This window comes from Mustelus asterias, chromosome 12 (assembly GCF_964213995.1).
Source record: "Mustelus asterias chromosome 12, sMusAst1.hap1.1, whole genome shotgun sequence".
Lineage (NCBI taxonomy): Eukaryota > Metazoa > Chordata > Chondrichthyes > Carcharhiniformes > Triakidae > Mustelus > Mustelus asterias.
Window position 1 is genome coordinate 81,663,931 of NC_135812.1, and position 23,486 is coordinate 81,687,416.

Sequence of the window (23,486 nt, forward strand, 5' to 3'; positions counted from 1 at the left end):
ACACTACTGCATTAATCTGACTGTTCTGTCTCCCGCACTCACAATTATTCTATGTCTAACAGAGAGAATTTTAGACCCTCACCATCTGGGCTGGTTTTGATACTTGCCCACAAGAGGCGAAAAATAGAAAACTCATCAATTGCATGTCTGTTGTTGCTCATTTGTCCTGATTATGAAATGCTTCTCCACACCATGTTATCATATGTTTCAATGCAGTTATATTGATTGATCACCTTTGCATTAAAGTTGATAACAAATTTGAAGGGTGGGAAGTTTTGTAGGGCTCTGAATTCTCAATGGATAGACTGCTGTGACTGTCAGCTGAGAGCATGTAGGATCCATCAGCTGGCTATTGGATGGAAGGCGACATTTTCAGGACTTAAAGCCAAGTCATTGAATGGTGGGTCCCGCCACAACAGGGCCAGAAAATTCCGGCCAGAATATCTCTTTAATCTAGGTTACCCCATCTTTGGTTGAATCGAAGACAAGGGAATAAAATCAGCACCTCTCATCTTGCTAAAATTACACCGAATGAACCATGATTTGTTGCTTTTATTGACAGCAGCCACAGTGAAATCCAGTTCCCACAATCTGGGGATAGAAATTCAAGAAGTATTTCTAACATTAAATTCCATTCATTGCTTTAACCTAAAGTTGTTATTTTTATATTTTTAAAAAGCTCAATTTTTAAATTTCTGCAGAATCCTATACTACCATAAAATTATTTGCACTGTTGACCTCCTGCGAGGAGAAATCCATGCAGTCACACAAGTTGATATCAGTAATGCTTATTCTCACCTTTTCCTCTGAAGTTTGGTGGTTTTTCATTGCTACAAAATATTACCTCTATCTGTTCAGCCAGGAGTTGGCGGAATTTACCCCATGGGGAAATCAAATCCAAATGGTGGTGATCCTGGACATCAAACTTGACATATTTGAATGAGAGTCTGGAAACCACCACCAACCTCTCTCTTTCCTCTGGTGCCTCTGCTCCCCTTCCTCAATTCTAGACCAGTTGTATTAGAGAGGGCCAACCTTGCTGAAGCTGGTAGATTAATCATAGAATCATAGAAACCCTACAGGACAGAAAGAGGTCATTCGGCCCATCGAGTCTGCACCGACCACAATCCCACCCAGGCCCTACTCCCATATCCCTACATATTTTACCCACCAGTCCCTCTAATCTACGCATCCCAGGACACTAAGGGGCAATTTTAGCATGGTCAATCAACCTAACCCGCACATCTTTGGACTGTGGGAGGAAACCGGAGCACCCGGAGGAAACCCACGCAGACACGAATTAATGCATTAATAGTGACATTAATGCATTAATAGTGACATTCAAATTGAGTGGAGGAACAAAGGGAGAGGACTGACCACCTATTTCACCCACTACCCGATTTTCCTTTCTATCATGCTCCAGACATAGATCATTGCTTCTGGAACCTCACCATATCGCAGCTAGCTTTATCTGTTGCGCCAAAATGGTTTGTCCTATTGTATCACCTTTCAAAGGCATTCATTCAGTGCTTCCCTGGCTGGGGTGCCTGAGATTGGGAACTCACTGGGGAATGGGAGATCAGATTGCTGTCTATCCACACAGTGGGGTGAATTTTCTCATTCCTCCTGCCACAGGGATTGTAGTGGGCGAGGGGTGGACCATGTTGATGACCCTATCAGGCAGGATTTTCCGGTTTCAGGGCGAGCACAGTCGGAAAGACCCACCCAAAATCTGCAAGGCTGACTTTCAGTGTGGTGTTAAACCAGGGGGTTCACTCTGTTCCCATAAGCTACACACCAGGTGGGTTAGGTTGCAGTTGGTCCCATAATTTCACTTGTGTAACTGTGTGATAGCCCTACTGATTATACCCATAAATGTGAGCTTTATTTTAGCTGGCCAGCCTTCAATTCCCTCTGCCTTCTTTGTTCAAGCACTGATTCGGGCTTTAACACATACATTTATATTAAGTAAGGTCTTCTGTTCTCATACAAAGGTGCTATTGTGTGTTTCACAGCTCAGAAGCAGGTGGATGTAAATAAATGTGATAAAGACTTTGGAAATAATTTTTTTTTTAGAGACTGGAGCTATGACAGAGAGGACTGAGAATGCAAGAGCAGAATATTGCTCTGACAAAGAGTCTACGGACTGTAAGCATTAACTCTGTTTCTCTGCAGACCTGCTGAGTTTCTCCAGCATCCTCTCTTCTTGTTTCAGATTCCAGCATCCACAGTACTTTGTCTATTTTAGCGGAATATTGCGTTCAATTGCTAATCATAACATTAAGAAGAGACCTAAAGAAAAACTGCGCAAACCTTGCAACAAGATCTGTCTCTGTGCGTCTACTATCTTTATTAAGGATGATGCCCTTTGACAGTCAATGGTGTTACCATCACTGAATTCCCCCACTGTCAACATCCTTGGGGTTATCATTTTATCATTGACCAGAAACTCAACTGGACTCAGCACATCAACACAGTGGCTACAAGTAAAGGTGAGAGGCTAGGAATACTGTGGCACGTAACTCACCTCCTGACTCCCCAAAGCCTATCCACCATCTACAAGGCACACGTCAGGAGTGTGATAGAATATTACCCACCTGCCTGGATGGGTGCAGCTCTAACAACGCTCACGAAGCTTGACACCACTGTGGTTAGCATTGCTGCCTCACAGCACCAGGGACCTGGGTTCGATTGCCAGCTTGGGTCACTGTCTGTGTGGAGTTTGCACGTTCTCCCCGTGTCTGAGGGTTTCCTCCGGGTGCTCCGGTCTCCTCTCACAGTCCAAAAATGTGCAGGTTAGGTGCATTGGCCATGCTAAATTCTCCCTTAGTGTACCCAAACAGCTGCTGGAGTGTGGCGACTAGGGGATTTTCATGGTAACTTCATTGCAGTGTGAACGTAAGCCTATTTGTGACTAATAAATCAATAAACTTTACCATCCAGGACAAAACAGCCCGCTTGATTGGCACCACATCTACAAACATCCATTGCCTCCACCACGGACGCTCAGCAGCAGCAGTGTGTACTATCTACAAGATACACTGCAGCAATTCAACAATGATCCTTAGTTAGTACCTTCCAAACCCATGACCACTTCCATCTAGAAGGATAAGGGCAGCAGATACACCACCACCTGCAAGTTCCCCTCCCCATCCTTAGGTGGAAATATACCACTGTTCCTTCACAGTTGCTAGGTCAATATCCTGGAATTCCCTCCCTAACGACATTGTGGGTCAACCCACAGCATGTTGACTGTAGTGATTCAAGATGGCGGCTCACCACCACCTTCTCAAGGCCAATTAGGGATGGGCAATTGTTGCAGGGCAATATCAGGGATCATGTCTTTTATATTTTAATTTATGTATCCGTTCATATTATGTTTGATTTCAGCGTAATACATGCAATGTTACATAGGGCAAGCCCAGAAAGCCGGGCCTCACCAGAGGGAAGAAAAGGGCTAACGCAGACAGCTAGAGGCCTGCTCTGCCGACAGATAATGATTAACACGTGTTATCAACTTCTAACAATAGTAACACGCAGGAGATCTTTCTGAGTTATCACGACAATGGGAGAACCAGAATTGCAACGGACAGGCTCTATACAGTCTAGGGAGGTCATAGTCTTCTGGAAAACATGATCACCTAGTGGGGTGGGGGGCCTGCATTTAACACATCATTGTAGATCAGTTGGGCAAACACAATGCTTTGACATTATAATCGGGTAAACGGGAGATGTCCGGAGAAATTATTAGCAGTGATGTACTGAACAATGTATTTGCATGATGAGATTAAAAGAACCATTTTGTATCCAACTGGAGGAATTAATATGATAATGTAAAACTTTGCGACATGGAAAAGCCTGTACAAATCTACAATGGACAGAGAGAACTCGCAGCAACCTGGGATTTCAGGCCCGAGTTCATCTCTCCCTCATGCACGTGGAATAAAACCGTTTATTGAAGTTCAACACAGTTTCCAAGGCTCGACACGTTTTATTTCCCTCCTACAGCAATAAACACTGACCAGCCAGCGATGCCCATGTTCCAGAAATGAATTTAAAAAAACATGTGCATCATGCACTTTGGAGGTAAAGGAGTATTTATGGAATGTATTTATTAATGGAAACACTTTGCACAGATGTTATTACTAAGGCACAGAATTAAAGGGCCGACTTTACTTCCAGCTGCCAGGCTGAAATGCCAAGTTAAAATTGCTGACGCTATCATATTGTCGGGAGCCCTAGCCGTACACCCCAGCACCTGCCTGAGTTAGGTGAATACCTCATTACTGTGTGCAAATTGATGTTATATGATATACGATATATGATATTATATGATATACTCCATCCTCTTCTAAATTGCATTGTGCTCCTTTGTATATCATATAACATCAATTTGCAATGCAATTTAGAAGAGGATGGAGAGTGCATTATACACATTCCTCCAATGTGAACCAGGGTACAGTGGAAGGGACACCAAAGACCCGAGTAATATCATTATTTTTTGTATGCCGGATTGAGCAGTTGTGTTCCTCTGGGTCCCTCAAGAGTAATGTCAGCTGATGTCATTTTGTACCCTCCAGATCACCATGTGATTCTCGTTCACCAGTCCCCACTCCCCCATCCCTAGATATATCAAGTTGGCATCCATAGAACTATAGAAAAGTTACAACACATTCGGCCATTGTCCATGCCAGCCCGAGGACACCCAGGTGCCCTTTCTAATCCCACCTTCCTGCACCCGGTCCATAACCCTGTAGCCTACAGCACTTAAGGTGCAGATCCAGGTACTTTTTAAAAGAGTTTAGGGTCTCTGCCTCCACCACCAACTCAGGCAGCGAATTCCTTTGCATAAAAAAGTTCTTCCTCATGTCCCCTTCTACACATAGATTCAAGATAAGTGGCACTATATTCCCTGGTTATAGAACTCTCTACCAAAGGAAACAATTTTATCCTGTCCACTCGATCTCTTCGCCTCATAATTTTAGATACATCCATATCACTCACAGCTAGAGATTTGTAGTAGTATGCTTGTACAGAGCTGCCAACTCACCAATAGCATAGTATTGGGGGCCCAGTCTTCAAAGTAGAAGGAGCCACTTGTTAGCAGGAGTGGGTTGAGAGTCTTACCACTGACTGCCCTTGCCACTCATGGAGTTATAATATGCAAACAGTCAATATTATCAAAGAATTCGCACTAGCTCCCCTCTCTCACCTTTATCCTAAACAAAGCTTCCAATTGCAGATGAAAAACCCAAAGATTCAGAGAGCTCTTGTTTCATTTCACATTTAATTCGGCAGAAGTGGAGAATCAATTGTTTCACTTCAGCTTCCACAGTTGCAGCCACTGGGCTGTTTTATCGTATTTCTAAGAAAATCTTGTTTCCTAGCGTGACTTTGTTTTCTATTGAACTTTACGTGCAGATGATAGAAAACATGGATTGCTGTGAACTGGTTTGACATTGAGTGCCCCAAGCTTTGAGTGCTTCTGACCTAGATGGTTAGCGGCTTAGGAACATTCTGCTTTAAAACCTGTTGGATATGGAAGTGAGGATAGAACAGTGCTGAGGTAGGTTCGGAGAGTTTGATCCTGTTGGTTTAGTATGCCAATAGCCCTTCCTGAAAAACGAAATAACATTCAACAGATATCCTGCACCTGTGAACAGAGTTGCAGAGATATCTTTTAATATGATTTAAAATGCTGTGGGGATTTTAAGTGCGCTATGAGATGCTCGATTGGTTTTCTTGCTCACTTTATTTCCAAAGGTACAGAATTAGGCTTCTTCCACTTTGCGTTACGAAAGCACTTTTCAGCACCAGTATTTTCCCAAATGAATGCCAGTATTTAGATTTCCATTTGGTTACCAGATCTAACCCACTCATGCAAAGCAAATGAGTTTACTGCAAGCAGAGCCTCTAGTGCTTGGAGCCAGTGCTTTTGGTTTTATTTCATGAACTATGGAGGCAGTTTATATCTAATTAGCATTTTAATTATATCGGAGAGACCGTGAATTTAGAATAAACTTTATCACTTTCAGCTTCCTCTGGGGATCGATTAGCGTCTTTGACAGTTTTCCCTCAAGGCAGTCACATTGGCAAAGATAAAATGATGACTACACCGTGCCCGGATATTTTGCTATTTTCTTTCTCAGGTATAATACATTACAGATCCGCTTTGCACCTGTAGGGAGATTTAATTTGCTGTAGCAGTGCACTGGCCAAAAGACTTCTGTAAAATGCCGTCATGCACTATTTTGAACAATCATTAACTCATTTAAAATAAGCAAGTCATAACTGCATTGGAATGGAAGACAAAAGACTATTATAGGAACCAGTTAACCAGTAAGCCAGCAGGGCAAATTAAACCTCCCCACGTGTAACTGGTTAATGGACATAATTGGAACAGAATATTTTCCATTGCTATTATTTTAGAATGAAAACAAAACCATTTCAAAGTGCAAATACAGCCATTTATCATTTTTTAAATAAAATGTTATTTGCCTTAAAATAAATGTTCATGGTACTTCAAGAAACCATTTCAATGTAAATTTGCAACATCTTCAAATAACTGGCAGTGACCAAGCAAGTCTATTTCTAGTGAATTGAGAGAACAATACTGTCAAATTTTTAAAGCTCTCTCATTAAATCAAATCGGTTTATTCCATATTTACTGTGAATTTAGTAAAACCAGCTATGGTTGATCTCATTGAATTAATGAAAATATGTGCCTGAATTTTACGCTTGGCCCAGGAGCGTGATCAGTGGGACCAAAATCGGACGTGAAAGTTGCCCTCTCAGCTTCTGACAGCGATTTCAGGTCATCTGGCCCATTTACTGCTGGCCAATGTAAAACGTGCTCTGTGGTGGAGTTGGGAGTGGGAGCTGGGATTGGGTAGGTGCCGAGACAAGTGAGAGTGACGGGCAGGCTGTATCACACCAGCTCCTTGAAGGCTGACAAACACTTCAGCTGTGAAGTTGCCTTGTGAATCTTATTTTATTTATTAGTGTCACAAGTAGGCTTACATTAGCACTGCAATGCAGTTACTGTGAAAAATCCCCTATTCGCCCACTCCGGCGCCTGTTCGGGTACACTGAGGGAGAATTTAGCATGGCCAATGCACCTAACCAGCACGTCTTTCAGACTATGGGAGGAAGCCGGAGCACCCAGAGGAAACCCATGCAGGCATGGGGAGAATGTGCAGACATCGCACAGACAGTGACCCAAGCCGGGAATCGATCCCAGGTCCGTCCCTGGCGCTATGAGGCAGCAGTGCTAACCATTGTGTCATTGTGAGATATCAGCACTCAAAAAATGGTCCAAACATTCTAAGATAAAGGCAAAATATTCCGGGTGCTAGAATCTGAAACAAAAACAGAAAATGCTGGAGAAACTCAGCAGGTCTGACAGCATCTGTGGAAAGAGAATAGAGCCAACGTTTCGAGTTTGTATGAACTCTATATGATGATACAATGAACAACTTCCAGCAATACTCATTAATCATCAAACTCCAAACATTTTCAGGCCTAGTATCCTGCCTTGGATCAAAAAAGCATAAAAGTGCACAGGCCACAGAGAATTCGGGGTAATTGCAGTATTAACAATTTTGTTAGCAAGTGTCCCTATTATGAATCAGGATCTTTTTGTGAGATTGGTAACTATGCACACCTGATGCTTTCTCAATCGTTCAGCAAATCAAAGTGGGAAAAATTGGCAAATAGCTTTCACAAATCGTTGAAAGGAATCCTCATTTCCTTTAAGTCTCTGGCTAGTAATTTTTGACTTTCGGGTAAGAGATTGAGCCAAGTTTTTGGTTATTTTGGGTCGTGTTTATCTGTGAACTACATTTTCAGTCTGAGCTCATGGAAGAAAGAATCTGTTTTCCAGTTAAAATTGATTTCAATTGTTGTGCATGGGTTAGCATTGAGTCTCCCAAATCAGGATCAGCAGCAGCACCAATAACAGATACATGGAACAATAGAAAATAGTAGCAGGAGTAGGCCATTTGGCCCTACAAGCTTGCTCTGACATTCAATATGATCATGGTTGATCCTCTAGTTCAACACCATATTACTGCACTCTCCCCATAACCCTTGTCACCTTTAGAGTCCAGAAATCTATCTATTTCCTGCCTAAATATATTCACTGATTTGGCTTCCACAGACTTCTGTCATAGAAAATTCCACAGGTTCACCACCCTCAGAGTGAGGAGGTCCCAAATGGCCTTTCCCATACCCTGAGGCTGTGACCCCTTGTTCGAGACCCCCAGCAGAGAAAACAATATACCTGCACCTAGTCAGTCCTGCCCTGTCAGAATTTTATACATTTCAATTAGAGACTCTCTCTTTCTTCTAATTTCCATTGAATACAGGCCCAGTCGACACAATCAATCCTCATGCAACAATCCTGCCACCTCAGGAATCAGTCTAGTAAACCTTTGCTGCACTCCCTCTATGGCAAGTATATCCTATCTTAAATAAGGAGAACAAAACAACACACAATACTCCAGGTGTGGTCTCACCAAGGCCCTGTACAGCGGCAGTAAGACATCCTTGCTCTTGTACACAAGTCTTCTTGCAATGAAGGCCAACATACCATTTGCCTATCTAACTGCTTGCTGTATCTGCATGCTTGCTTTCAGTGACTGGTGTACAAGGACACCAAAGGCCATTTGTACATCAACATTTCCCAATCTATCACCATTTAAATTATACTCTGTCATTTTGTTTCTCCAACCAAAGTGGATAACCTCACATTTACCCAAATTGTACTCCATCCGCCATGTATTTGCCCATTCACTCACCTTGTCTAAATCACCTTGAAGCCTCTTAATATCCTTCTCACCACCCACATTCTCACCAAGTTTCATGTTGTCAGCAAACTTGGAAACATTGCATTTGGTTCCCTCATCCAAATATTGTGTATACTATCTGGGGCCCGAACATTGATCCCTGTACCCCAGTAGTCACTGCCTGCCACTTCAAAAAATATCCATTATTCCCACTTCAATTTTCAATCCATGCCAATGTATTATTCCCAATCCCATGTTTTTTAATTTTGCCAACACCAACCTCTTATGTGAGGCTTTATCAAATGCTTTCTGAAAATCCATATGCACTACATCAACTGGTTCACCCTTACCTATTCTGCTAGTTACATCCTCAAAAAACTCCAGTAGGTTTGTCAAACATGATTTCCTTTTCATAAATCCATGTTGACTTTGTCTAATCTAGTTGATCTTTTTGAAATGTCCTGCTCTTGCATCCTTTATAATAGGCTGTGGCATTTTCCCTACTACTGATGTTAAGCTAACAGATTTGTAATTCCCTGTTTTCTCCCTCCCTCCTTTTTTAAATAGTGGAATTACATTTGCCACCCTCCAATCTCCCAGAACTGTTCTGGAATTTACAGAATGTTGACAACTAACACATCCATTATTTCCATGGCCATCTCCTTTAGTACCCTAGGATGTAGAGTATCAGGCTTTGGGGATTTATGGACTTTCAGTCCCATTAATTTCTCCAGCACTATTTTAGCAGTCAAACTAATTTCCTTCAATTCCTCTTGCTCACTAGACCCTCGTTTCCTTGGCATTTCGGGGAAGTTATTCATGTCTTCCTCTGTGAAGACAGAGCTAAAGTAGTTGTTTAGTTGTTTGGCCTTTTCCTTGTTCTTTATTATACATTTTCCTTTTTCGGACTGTAAGGGACATTTGACTTCACTAATCTTTTTCTTTTTACATACTTATAGAAGCTTTTAAAGTCCACTTGTATGTTACTTGCAAGTTTACTCTCATGTTCTCATGCCTGCACAGGCTGCCAATTAAAGTCAAAGAAGACAAGTGCACAACAGTCTTCCAAGCATGCATGTATTCAGAATCAGAAGCTAAATCTTACCACGTTGAGGAAGAGTTGGAATCACACACCAGGACTTGCACTGAACTGCTTGTATCAGTAAAGGTTACTGTGACTCTTGTCACGTGTAGGGGAGAGATGATAGGGATGGTTCTCCCTTTTCTCTCCTCTCAAGAGACTGATTGTTTTAAATAAAGAAGTGTTTTAAACCCAAGTGCTGTAACAGTGAAGGACAGAGAAATGACAGGTCGTCTGGTCATCTAAAAAAGGAAGATAATTGTTCATACATCTGTTAACTTGTCAGGACATTTAAAAGACCTGCCCTTTAAATCTTTAAAAACATTCCTGGCGTGTTGAGAAAAATCATTGCTTGCTATTTCACTCTGTTCATTGGCATAAGCCTGAGGGCTTTCATTACTAGATTATGACTACATGACTGATTTCATAACCATCCATTGTTGCAATAAGGAGCCCATCATTTCATGGTTTGTTTGAGAGTTACAAGTTGTTATAGACTCTTTGAAGTGGAACTATAAATTTTAATGCTGCTTGTTATAAGGGATTATACTCTTGAATGGAATATTTGTTGTCAAAAGGCTTTACGCAGTAGAAGGAATGTAATTGTAGTAAATGATTTTTATAAATGAGAGCGTTTTTAATATAATGAAGTCTGCAACAGACGCTTAGAACCTTATGATATAGAACTTTAATCATTGCATGGATCCTGAGGTTTGCCCATAGTGGATAATGTATTTTTAATTTAAAGAAAAGCAATAAACAAAAACACCCCTCACACTTCCCATGCCCCATCCATGCCAATTTATGCCACCTCATGCCCCTCCCCACCCCATGGCCTTTCATACACTCCATGCCAACCCATGACCCTCTACCTACCCACAACTCTTTATAGCCCCATGCCAACTTAGTGCCAACTAGTGCCAACACATGATGTCACAATCACCCTCATGTCCATTTATAACCCTTTGCTAACTTGATGACAACCATAACCCTTCACCTATCTCACTTTTCCTTTACAGTCTCCATGCCAACTCACCACGAGCAAACTTCAGGTGCCATGATATAAAATAAATTTCTATTAAGGATTTCACTATTTTTTAAAAATCTCATTCATAAAAACCATCCAGTACATTTAAATTCCTTCAAGTACTTAATTCCTTTATGAAGACAAACATTTACATTCATAGTGTTAGAGTTCACTTGGGTAACAGCAATCTAAAGGCACACTCAGTCGACTCTTAACATAAACAGTGCTGGACACCATGCATCCAATGCAAGGTTTTTAATTACTTGTGCACAAGGAGAACTCTATGAATGGCCGGAGCAGTTCTGAGGTTACAGAGAAACAGCTTAGCAGCCATAGTCAATTACAGCAAATCAAGAACAAAAGATTTTTCATATCTTTCATTGACATGCATATCCACCAATCATAGCATAGCCCTTTTGCCCTTTCTTATCCAATAGAAAACCAATCCTTCATTAGCATAATATGTCCCCATATTTTGTTATTTGGTAATCACCATGGTAACTTGTTTTCATCCTGCTGTCCTGACCTGGAATGCAGTGTTTATGGAACAAGGTTTTAGATATATTTGCTTATCCTGCATACGTCAGTGCTGGCCTTACTGAAGGCCTGACTGAAGGCTGTTTTTGGCTAATAATCATCTTCCATTACTTAAGAGTTTTTTTTGACAATTATGGAACTTTAATTTTCACAATTGTTGCAACCTAACTTCCATATTAGCCCCACACTATCGACCAAAAAATCTCTTTGTAACTACCTGGAGCTGTCAAACAAATTTACAGCCCCCACCACCCACTGTGATAATGTTACATTAAGGAATCAGTCATGCAGCACTAATCCAAGAATGATAATCCTCCACTTACATCCATAAACAGCTCGTGAATTATGTCTAGTCAAACCTGTTGAGAACCCTACTGATATGATGCTGCGTTGGCGAGGTATGAATATACCATGAGGGAGGATCATGTGGCGAGGGGGACTATATAATTAAATGTTAGTTTATTAAAATTATGGGTGTGAACCTAATTACGTTGCCGGCGAGGGGTAGGGAAATTGGAAATCATTATCTCGCTGGCGATCCCGTGCATGAAGAGTCTGAGCTTGAGACCCTGCCAATGGTTTCTTCAGGTTATTTGACAGTATGAGCATCCATTGAAGTTTTTCAAACTTGGGCATGGTTACAATTTGACACAATCACCATTTTTGCTTCAGTGTTTCCAGCCATTGTAACCATTGCACTGTCTGTGAAGTGTTAATTGTGAGAATGAGTTCTGTGGGCAGGAGGGGCAAAATGCAAAATTCCAGGGAAGAGAACATCAGGGACCACTTAGCAATAAACTCATCAGGAACTATTGCCTGGAATTCATCCCATAAAACTTAGTTTGGTAATTGGTTATCCAATGTTCAGTCCTTTCTTGTTTTAGATTTTATTTTACCAACAGCAGGTTTCAACTTTTAATACCTTTGAGAATACAGTTAGCTATACTGAGGTAACATCTACAATGAGAAGAATGATCATTTTGATGTGATTTAATACCTGCATGTTTGTTTACTGATAAACTGCAATTGATCACTGGACGATAATAGCTAGCAATAATTATGGAGTCATTTTTTTCAATTCTTCCTGCATGCGCCCATAATGTTATGGATTCAGTATGAATTGCACCCATTTACAAGCTGTTCTTCATCGGTATTTAAAGCACGCGTCACACCACACATTGTGCAAACTGTATGTTGCCCGGATTCAGTCAACAATGAAATAGTCTTTTTAAAATGATGGTAAACTGGTAATAGGTTGTATATTTTATCACTGAATAAAAACAAAGAATGTTTGAGCTATGTGAGCGTTATACGGACTGCAGACCATTGCTAAAGATATCCAAAGCTGTAAGGGTTGATTTAATTTAAGAATGTGAAACTCTTTTTGTTATCCTTTCACAGGAAAGTTTTTTATTTAAAAAGAATGCTCTTCAGATTACAAATTTCTTCATTTGTTCGTCGAAAATGTCTTTTATATCTGCGTCACATTCATGAATAAAACAAGGTGTATTTTTCAAACATTTTATTATCAAAGTTGTATCTGAAACTAAGCATCACCATTGAACTTATTAGAAAATATATGACTGCTGAAACAGTTAAAGGGTACTGACTAAAAATTAATTCAGAATAAGACAGATAAAATGTAACACTGTGCAACTGCTCACTACCCACTCTGCTGTACTTAATTAAGAGAATAACAAAAATGTTGCCAAATGTATGAGATAATTGAGAGAAAGAAAATAAATGTGTTCAGGAAAAGAGCAAGGAGTGGAATAGATAGTTCCAAATGCAAAGCTGGCACCAATCCAGGACCAAATGTCTTTCTTCTGAACTAGGATATCTATGACTTTATGAATTTGGGTAAATTACAGCAGCTTCTGCATGGTAATCAACTAAAAAGGATAAGTACAAAGGCATGCAACTTCACTTAATTACATTTTTTTTCAATCAACACTGTTCCCCAGTATGGATGTAACCAGTGGAATCATAAACTCCACAGTACAGAAGGAGGCCTTTCAGCCCATCGAACCCACACAAACAACAATCCCACCCCATGTACTTACCCAAATAGTCCCTTTGACACTAAGGGGCAATTTATCATGGCCAATCAACCTAACAAAGAACAAAGAACAATACAGCACAGGAACAGGCCCTTCGGCCCTCCAAGCCCGCGCCGCTCCCCGGTCCAGGATTGAATCCTGAATCCAGGATCCCCGCCCAATTTTCCAGCCTATCTACATACCAATATCCTATCCACCGAGCTGTCCCTCACAGCTACGATGCTTTGTTCATTACAACCTATTAACTCACCCCCACCCCCCCATTCCAGACCATGTGATCTCCAGGGAGAGGCGAAAACCCAGAGTGAAAAACCCCAGGGCCAATATGGGGAAAAAGAAATCTGGGAAATTCCTCTCCGACCCCCTGAGGCGATCGAAACGAGTCCAGGAGATCACAATGGCCCTGATCGGAAAATGCTTCCCAACCCGTCATTTCCACTTCCACGAACACCATATGAATTCCCTGCCCCCGAGACAGGTTCCCAACTATCCGCAGTCTCGCTCTGTACTGGCACCAGCAAGATGATCATAGAATGAAGCCTTGAAACGAGAAACAAGGAACAATTAGCCCGCGCCGCTCCCTGGTCCAAACTAGACCACTCTTTTGTATCCCTCCATTCCCACTCCGTTCATATAGCTGTCTAGATAAGTCTTAAACGTTCCCAGTGTGTCCGCCTCCACCACCTTGCCCGGCAACACATTCCAGGCCCCCACGACCCTCTGTGTGAAATATGTCCTTCTGATATCTGTGTTAAACCTCCCCCCCTTCACCTTGAACCTATGACCCCTCGTGAACGTCACCACCGACCCGGGGAAAAGCTTCCCACCGTTCACCCTATCTATGCCTTTCATAATTTTATACACCTCTATTAAGTCTCCCCTCATCCTCCGTCTTTCCAAGGAGAACAACCCCAGTTTCCCCAATCTCTCCTCATAACCAAGCCCCTCCATACCAGGCAACATCCTGGTAAACCTCCTCTGTACTCTCTCCAAAGCCTCCACGTCCTTCTGGTAGTGTGGCGACCAGAACTGGACGCAGTATTCCAAATGCGGCCGAACCAACGTTCTATACATCTGCAACATCAGACCCCAACTTTTATACTCTATGCCCGTCCTATAAAGGCAAGCATGCCATATGCCTTCTTCACCACCTTCTCCACCTGTGACGTCACCTTCAATGATCTGTGGACTTGCACACCCAGGTCCCTCTGCGTCTCTACACCCTTTATGGTTCTTCCATTTATCGTGTAGCTCCTCCCTACATTATTCCCACCAAAATGCATCACTTCGCATTTATCAGGATTGAACTCCATCTGCCATTTCCTTGCCCAAATTTCCAGCCTATCTATATCCTTCTGTAGCCTCTGACAATGTTCCTCACTATCTGCAAGTCCTGCCAGTTTTGTGTCGTCCGCAAACTTACTGATCACCCCAGTTACTCCTTCTTCCAGATCATTTATATAAATCACAAACAGCAGAGGTCCCAATAAACACGCAAATCTTTGGCATATGTGAGGAAACCGAAACACCTGGAGGAAAGTCACGCGGAGAACGTGAAAACTCCACACAGACAGCGACCCAAGCCGGGAATTGAACCCGGGTCCCTGGCATTGGGAAGCAGCAGTGCTAACCACTGTGCCACCGTGCCGAATTGAGTTCAGAATAATTCAAGTTTCTGTGATCATTTGCACAAATATTAAAGGCATATTAGAACTGGTCATATCACTAAAGTGAATAAATTTCAATTGGAAGTTTTTACTAATGACACTGCTTTGTATGCCTACAAAGAGGTTCTGGAATTAAGATGGAGCTTTTCGGAGCATAGACATTGAGAAGTAACTTTTAAAAGGTTTAGAATGATTTTTTTTTTAAACTTTACTGTGGAACTCAATACTGTACCCTAATCTAACTGGAAAATAGTTTTGTAATTTTTTATAATGTCATTTTCAGCTATTTAAAATCAAGCTGCTAATAGGTAATGCAATAACCAATATTGATTTTCAGATGAGTCAATCAAACTTTACCTAGTTACCACTCCTAAATCGATCAAAGAATAATTCTTAAAAACCTAAAGAATATATTTTGCGATGCTACTCGCTTGCATTGGTTAGTGGCTAATTTTGCGTTCGGTGATATGCAAATGTGTTTGAGTGGAAACCTGGGGATTGAAAAATGCTTCTCATAAAAAGATGGAATTTTATGCAAAGTATGTGCCAGAATATCTGATTGTGCCCAAAGCAGAATCTCGACCTCCTGACCTTTATTTCATTAACGGTTCATTAACTGCAAAATGTGATTTTTAAAAGCATTATTAATGGGTTGATCACTAACGAGCAATCTGTTGCATCCTCAGCAGTAACATATTGTAGATACTGGAAATCTGAAATTAAAAACAGGAAATGCTGAAAAACAGCCAGCACATCGGGCAATATCCGTGGAAAGGGAAATAAGGCTGATGGGCCAGGTTTTCCTATTGGAGGCAGGAATCAGGAGACGGGACTAATCCTGCCATGCAAACCTGCCTCCATCTTGAGGCAGCCAGCAGGCATGGGTCTGGCCTCCCTACTGACCTGGAGGCAGGAGCGGAGGTAGGTTTAAAGGCTCGCCTCTGTTCCCAAAGAACCTCGGCCTGGCTTTCAGCAGCTTACCCATATACAACTGACAACTGAGCCTTCAAGCCACTTTAAGTCTCCCCTCACCTCCTCACCCCATACTCCCTTTACCCTTACAGCCCTCACCCAGTCACCCTCAACTTCTCCACTCCTTCAGCCCCACAAATCTACATCCTCCTCATCCTTAACCCCCTCACCACCTCATCCTCAAACCCTCGCTCCCTATTATCACTCCTCCATGATATCAACTTTATGAACTGGACTTATGGAATCATAGAATCCCTCCAGTACAGAAGGAGGCCATTCAGCCCATCGAGTCTGCACTGACAACAATCCCACCCTATCCCTGTAACCCCACATATTTACCCTGTTAATCCCCCCAAAACTAGGGTCAATTTAGCATGGTCAATGCACCTAATCCACACTGTGGAAGGAAACCGGAGCACTCAGAAGAAACCCACGAAGACATGGGGAGAACGTGCAGACTCCGCACAGACAGTGACCCAAGTCGGGAATTGAACCTGGTTCCCTGGCGCTGTGAAGCAGCAGTGCTAACCACTGTGCTACCGTGCCGCTTCAGAAGCCCTCTTATAACAGTCAGAGACCATTGACTAGCCTGTAAAACATAAGTAAACAAACAGACTTCAGAATTGCTCTCTCAATAGATATCTATGAATACCTAAAAGCAATGGAAAAAAAATAAACATTTAGATTTTGATGTCATACTAGGCTACCCTTTCAATAGTATGAAATAGACTTTACCTTTTTATTCATTAGATGCTTTTAACTCATCTAAAAGCTTTCTCACATTTAAGGTGTTGAATCTTTACCTGACAGCTTTCCACTTGGAAGAAATGACAATCTGGCAAACATATGGTTTAAGGGATAGTTACATCACAGCACTGCCATAACTCACCTTACACAACACAGAGACAACTCATACTAGAGAATTTCATGATGAACTGGAAGGGAGGCAAAACATTTTACTTACCTTTCAAACACCAGCCCCAAATCCCTGCTTCACCCCTTCATGCAACTGGCGTAATGCCCAACAGCTGTTCAAGTCCAGCCACCTCCGTGAAAATAAAAAAAGAACTTGCCTGGCTCAGACTGTCAATGACCCCACAACATTTGCCTCCTTTGTAGGTTTGGGCAGGTTCTGTGACCGGCTCCAGCCCCTGCCCTTGCGAAAACACAGTAAGAAGTTTAACAACCTCAATAATTCACCCATTTATAATGAAGGTTTGTCAACCAGTCACGTTGGGCTAGCTTTTCATGGTCCCAATCAGGAGTTTTAAAGTTTATTTATTAGTGTTACAAGTAGGCTTATATTAACACTGTAATGAAGTTACTGTGAAAATCCCCTAGTCACCAAACTCCAGCGCCTGTTCAGGTACACTGAGGGAGAATTTAGCATGGCCAATGCACTTAACCAGCACGTCTTTTGGACTGTGGGAGGAAACCGGAGTACCCGGAGGAAACCCACGCCGACACAGGGAGAACGTGCAGACTCCACACATACAGAGACGCAAGCCAGGAATCAAACCCGGGTCCCTGGCGCTTTGAGGCAGCAGTGCTAACCACTTTGCCACCGGACCAAACAGAGGTGGGAACAAAGAAAAACGGCCACATGTTCCACCTCTGTCCCCATGTCTGGCTGTTTTCGCAAGATGTGGAGATGCCGGCGTTGGACTGGGGTAAACACAAATTTGATTTAATCCTTGGCCAATATTAGAACCTATAGCTGAAATGTTGAATGCCATTAGCTAAGAGTCACCATGCGTGAGCATATTCCCACAAACACTTCTTTAACTGACCACAGAGCAAACCTTATCAGGCACTGACCTCCAGCCGTACAGTCTATAACTTACGCACAGTTAGATGAAATATCTGCTTTTTTTTGCAATTTATTAAAATGATAATTGCATTTTTCAGGCTATAAGGTAAATTATTGTCTTTTAGGCTCTATAATTAATCTTTTAACTTGCAGTCATTTTGGTAAATTTCTGGAGTAAATTAATCAACTGTAGACCAGGTTTATATGCACAAAAGTATCTTCTGGGTCCACAACAGTAGGTGAAGAGAACATCTTCAGTAGAAATTTGGACATCAACAATGAAAAACCCAATAGCTCTGTTCCTGTTGACTGATTTCATCGGTAGAGGATTTAAATAGATTTAGTTTATACTCAGTAATCTAGACATAGACTCGGGCAGATTGAAAAGAGTGAAACAGAAAAGAAAGAGAGAACGCAGGAAGTGATAATTAGATAATGCCAAGTCTTGCTGTAAAAACGTTCACACATTGTTGGGTAAAGTTAAGAGTCAAAGAAAGGAATTTCACAGTGTTGGGCTAATCATAGAATCCCTACCGTACAGAAGGAGGCCATTCGGCCCATTGAATCTGTACTGATCACAATCCCACCCAGGCCCTATTCCCGTAACCCCATGCATTCTCCCTGCTAACCCCCCCTGACACTAGGGTTAATTTACCATTCCCAATCAACCTAACCCGCACATCTTTAATCTGTGGGAGGAAACTGGAGCACCCGGAGGAAACCTACGCAGACACGGAGAGAAAGTGCAAGCTCCACAATGACAGTGACCCGAGATCGGAAATGAGCCTGGGAACCTGGCACTGTGAAGCAGCAGTGCTAACCATTGTGCCACCATGCTGCCCATAGCTTTGGAAGATGATGAGGTTAACCTGAGAGATACTAGGATAATTATAGTGAACAGAGTGAAGAAAAGGTAGAGGTGAATGTAACATCCTCAGTGAGGCCCATGAGTTTGGCCTCTTGAAGTATGAGCTGCTTGATTGAGGTAACAATTGCCTGCCCAATCAGGGAGCCTCACCTGTATATATATATTGAGGAGTGTCAGGGTTACTGACGCTCTCGATTCTGACTTTGTAGCTGAAGCACTCTTAGGAGTGGAATTGAGTTTGTAAATAAAGGGAAGCTGGTTGAGGGACACAGGCCTCTGAGAAGTTACTTGAGTGGATCTCAAAGTAAGGCAGCGGAAGAAAGGGGACAGCTCTTTATAATGTGGAGGAATCATTGGAAACAAGTACATTTACTGCTCAGTAATTTCCAATTCCACTACAAACTGGAATTAATAATTATATTCTGCAAGCTAAATTGTGTAAAACATAAATTTCTAATCTGCTTTCATGTACTTTCTTTAAAATGTTGACGCCGAACAGCAAAGGGAAAGGATGGCATCCAATGTGAAATTCCCAAAGATCCGAAATTCCCTGACTGCCTTGGGAAGATAGAGGTGAGTAATCACTCTTATTTCCTTTTTAGATTATTCCTAAATCTTGCTTAAAAGGGTGACTATACAATCAATGCAAAATTCCCAGGGATCCAAATTTCCTGTGTGCAATCAAAATATGAGCCAGAAATAATTACTGCATCATCAGACTTGTGTGCTTTTAGCACTGTAAACATCCAGAATGAGAGCAAAAACAGTCAGGAACAGAATGAGCTGTGTGAAATTACTTACAAACACTGAAATAATGCAAGAGAAAGAATGTTGAGTTAAATGCTGACATATTTGAGGAAAGGTGCAGTGGCATTGGAGGCAGTTCAGAGGAGGTTCACTAGATTGATTCCAGAGATGAGGGGTTTGTCGTATGAAGAAAGATTGAACAGTTTAGGCCTATGCTCTCTGGAATTTAGAAGAATGAGGGGAGATCAAATTGAGGCATTCAAGATGATAAAAGGTATGGATAAAGTAGACATGGAGCGGATGCTTCCGCTGGTGAGGCATTCTAGGATGAGAGGTCATAGTCTTAGGATAAGGGGTGGCAAATTTAAAACAGTTGAGGAAAAACTACTTCTCCCAAGGGTTGTGAATCTGTGGAATTGGCTACCCCAAAGTGCAGTGGGTGCTGGGACAGACTAAATTTAAGGAGGAGTTAGACAGATATTTAATTGGTAATGTGTTGAAAGATTATGGGGGGAAGGTAGGAAAGTGGAGATGAGGAGCATATCAGCCATGATCGAATGGTGGAGCGCTCTCGATGGGCCGAATAGCCTAATTCTACTCCTATATCTTATGAACTTATGAAAAGGTTGGAACAAATTAGAGAGAAAGGAAAAGTAAAATAAATAAGATTTTTAAAACCTGCAACAATAATTAAAATGTGTAGGATTGAGACATCACACTTCTAAATGTAAATTTTCAGTGTCTGAGTAATTATTTGCTAATAATTAAGGCTTATCACAGCATTAAAAAAAGTGATTTTCATTTGAATCAACAAACCCTAACTTATTCTGGTGTAGTTACTATAAACTAATGGGTAAGTATTACAAGCGCATGCCTTTCATGTGCTTACAAGCTGGAGGTCTCGGTGTAATACAGGCATAGCAAAGCTTGTGGAGAAATTAGACAGCAATTTCTTGATTATTGAGCTTGACTCTGCACGTGCATGCACCAGGAAGCAGATTTTCATCCTTGGGACAAGGATTGTGAGTTCTCCATTTCCCAATGCTGTCATCCTGTCTCCTGCTTGGCAGTGCCTGTGCGTGCTATTTTCATTGTGAAGTGGCAATTCTGTTTAGCGTTCAGCAGAGGAGGAGCAAGAAACTGATAAAGAAAGAGAAAACAGAATATGAGAATAAACCAGCGAGAATCATAAAAATGGGCTGTAAAAGTTTTGAGAGGTATGTAAACTGGAAAAGATGAGGTGGGCCTATTACAAGCAGAGACAGAAGAATTTATAATTTGGAATAAGGAAATGATGGAGAAACTACAAAAATACTTTGGGCCCAGTTTCACAGGGGAAGATACAAGAACCTTCCCAGAAATACTAAAGAACAAAGGGGCAAGCAAGAATGACAAACTGAACTAACTGAAAGAAAATATTGGTAAAAGAGTAGAATTGGAGAAATTAATGGGACTGAAAGTTAATAAATCCCCTGGACCCATTTTTATGATTCTCGCTGGTTTATTCTCATATTCTGTTTTCTCTTTCTTTATCAGTTTCTTGCTCCTCCTCTGCTGAACGCTAAACAGAATTGCCACTTCACAATGAAAATAGCACGCACAGGCACTGCCAAGCAGGAGACAGGATGACAGCATTGGGAAATGGAGAACTCACAATCCTTGTCCCAAGGATGAAAATCTGCTTCCTGGTGCATGCACGTGTATAGTCAAGCTCAATAATCAAGAAATTGCTGTCTAATTTCTCCACAAGCTTTGCTATGCCTGTATTACACCGAGACCTCCAGCTTGTAAGCACATGAAAGGCATGCGCTTGTAATACTTACCCATTAGTTTATATCCCAGAGTGTTGAAAGTGTTGGCTATAGAATAGTGGATACGTTGGTGAGCATCTTCCAAAATTCGATATATTTTGGTATGGTCCCTGCAGATTGAAAGATAACAAAAGTAACCCCACAACTATGGAAGGAAAAGAGAGAAAACAGGGAACGATAGACCTGTTTGCCTGATATCAGTAGTAGGGAAAATGCTAGAATCTAGAGAGGATGTGATAACTGGACGCAAAATGTTAGGATTTGGCATTGGATTTATGAAAAGGAAATCATGTTCTACAAACCTGTTGGAGCTTTTTTCAGGATGTAACCCATGGAATAGATAATGGGAAAACCAGTGGATGTTGTCAGGAAAATGGAGTCTTACTATTTTTTGGTATATCTCTGTCATATCGTATGGTATATCTCTGTCATATCGTATATACTGGAATACAAGTTTTTTGGGGGTGTAACTAATTTGATGAGATTAGAGACAGAAAGCCTGTAAACATCATTAAGAAAAATGTGAAGGTAAGTGGTTTGATATGTTAATGAACTGAGGAGGCCAGGAGAACCTATAGAAGAATTTACATAAAGGAAAGAAAGAGGTGGTTTGAAGTTGGCTATTGTGATTCAAAAGGGAACCTGTATCTGGAAGACTGTAAATAGATGAGGAAAGATGGGGTAAGGTTACTTTTGAAATGACGTTTATAAAAAAGGGTTCATCAATTCAGAGAAAACTTCTAAAGGATTCTAGGAGGGTAAGATCAAAGAAAAAGAAACAGACTTGATGGATAATTGAAGACTGTGTGGGTGGTGGTGGCTGGTGAGCTCTTAACAAAGACCAAAAGTGGACAAGGCCAAACACAGACAGCCAGTTTTCTGTCACCCTCAGAGAACACCCTAATGCAGGGCACAGTGTGGCAAACTTACTGCAATTTTATAGATTAAAAAATCGATAAAATCTATAAGGACTGTTGACATTTAAAGGTGGGGGAGGGGGGGTGGGTTACTCTGAGCTATTAGGCTAAGATCTGTTCTGAAAAGTTTAAAAAGTACTGATAACTGGGTCATGGTGTTCTTGTGTTTAAGTATAATTTTTTTAAAATTCCTGTAATTTAATAAATATTTCACTTTAATATAAAGTCATCACAATGGGTCTGAGAAGTTGCTTCCTGATTTTGGGAAACCTCCTCACAAATTGCAAAGCCGTTCTAGCAGCTCTTTCCAGTGTCCCTTTGGGATTTGAATAGCTCAACACTCACCATCTGCTGTGCCCTAACAATGTGCTGTATCTGGATTTTCGGAAGGCTTTCAATAAGGTCCCACATGGTCCATTAGAGATGGGATTGGAGATAATATACTGACATAAAACGAGAATTAGTTAACAGACAGATATCAAAGAGTAGGAATAAACAGGTCATTTTCAGGCAGCGAATGCCACAAGGATCAGTGCTTGGGTCCTAGCTGTTCACAATCTATATCAACGATTTGGATGTGGGGACCAAATGTAATACTTCCAAGTTCGCTGCTAACTCAACCAAGTGGGAATGTGAGTTGTGAGGATGATGTAAAGTGGCTTCAAGGGGATTTGGACAGGCTAAGTAAGTGGGCAAGAACATGGCAGATGGAATATAATGTGGAGAAATGTGAAGTTATCCGCTTTGGTCGGAAAAACAGAAATGCAGAGCATTTCTTAAATGGTGAGAGAATGGGAAGTGTTGATGTCAAAAGAACCTGGGTGTCCTTGTTCATGAGTCACTGAAAAACCAGTATGCAGGTGCAATAAGGAATTTAGGAAGGCAAGTGGTATGTTGGCCTTCATTGCAAGAGGTTTTGAGTACAGGAGTAAAGAGGTTTTGCTGAAATTGTGTAGAACTTTGGGGATACTGCACCTGGAGTTTTGCATACAGTGTTGGTCTCAGAGAGAGAAATCAGAGAATCAGAGAAACCCTACAGTACAGAAAGAGGCCATTCGGCCCATCGAGTCTGCACCGACCACAATCCCACCCAGGCCCTACTCCCATATCCCTACATATTTACCCAACTAATCCCTCTCACCTATGCATCTCAGGACACTAAGGGCAATTTTTAGCATGGCCAATCAACCTAACCCGCACATC

The 23,486-nt window shown here is 41.6% G+C and overlaps 1 protein-coding gene across 1 annotated transcript in view; it reads left to right on the forward strand.

Moving 5' to 3' along the window:
- Positions 1 to 23,486, forward strand: part of mgat5b (alpha-1,6-mannosylglycoprotein 6-beta-N-acetylglucosaminyltransferase B) — a 911,118-nt gene that overhangs the window by 472,404 nt on the left and 415,228 nt on the right. Inside the window, 1 exon segment of the mRNA XM_078225993.1 lies at positions 19,313 to 19,381. Within this exon segment, the coding sequence (XP_078082119.1) occupies positions 19,313 to 19,381 (69 nt within the window).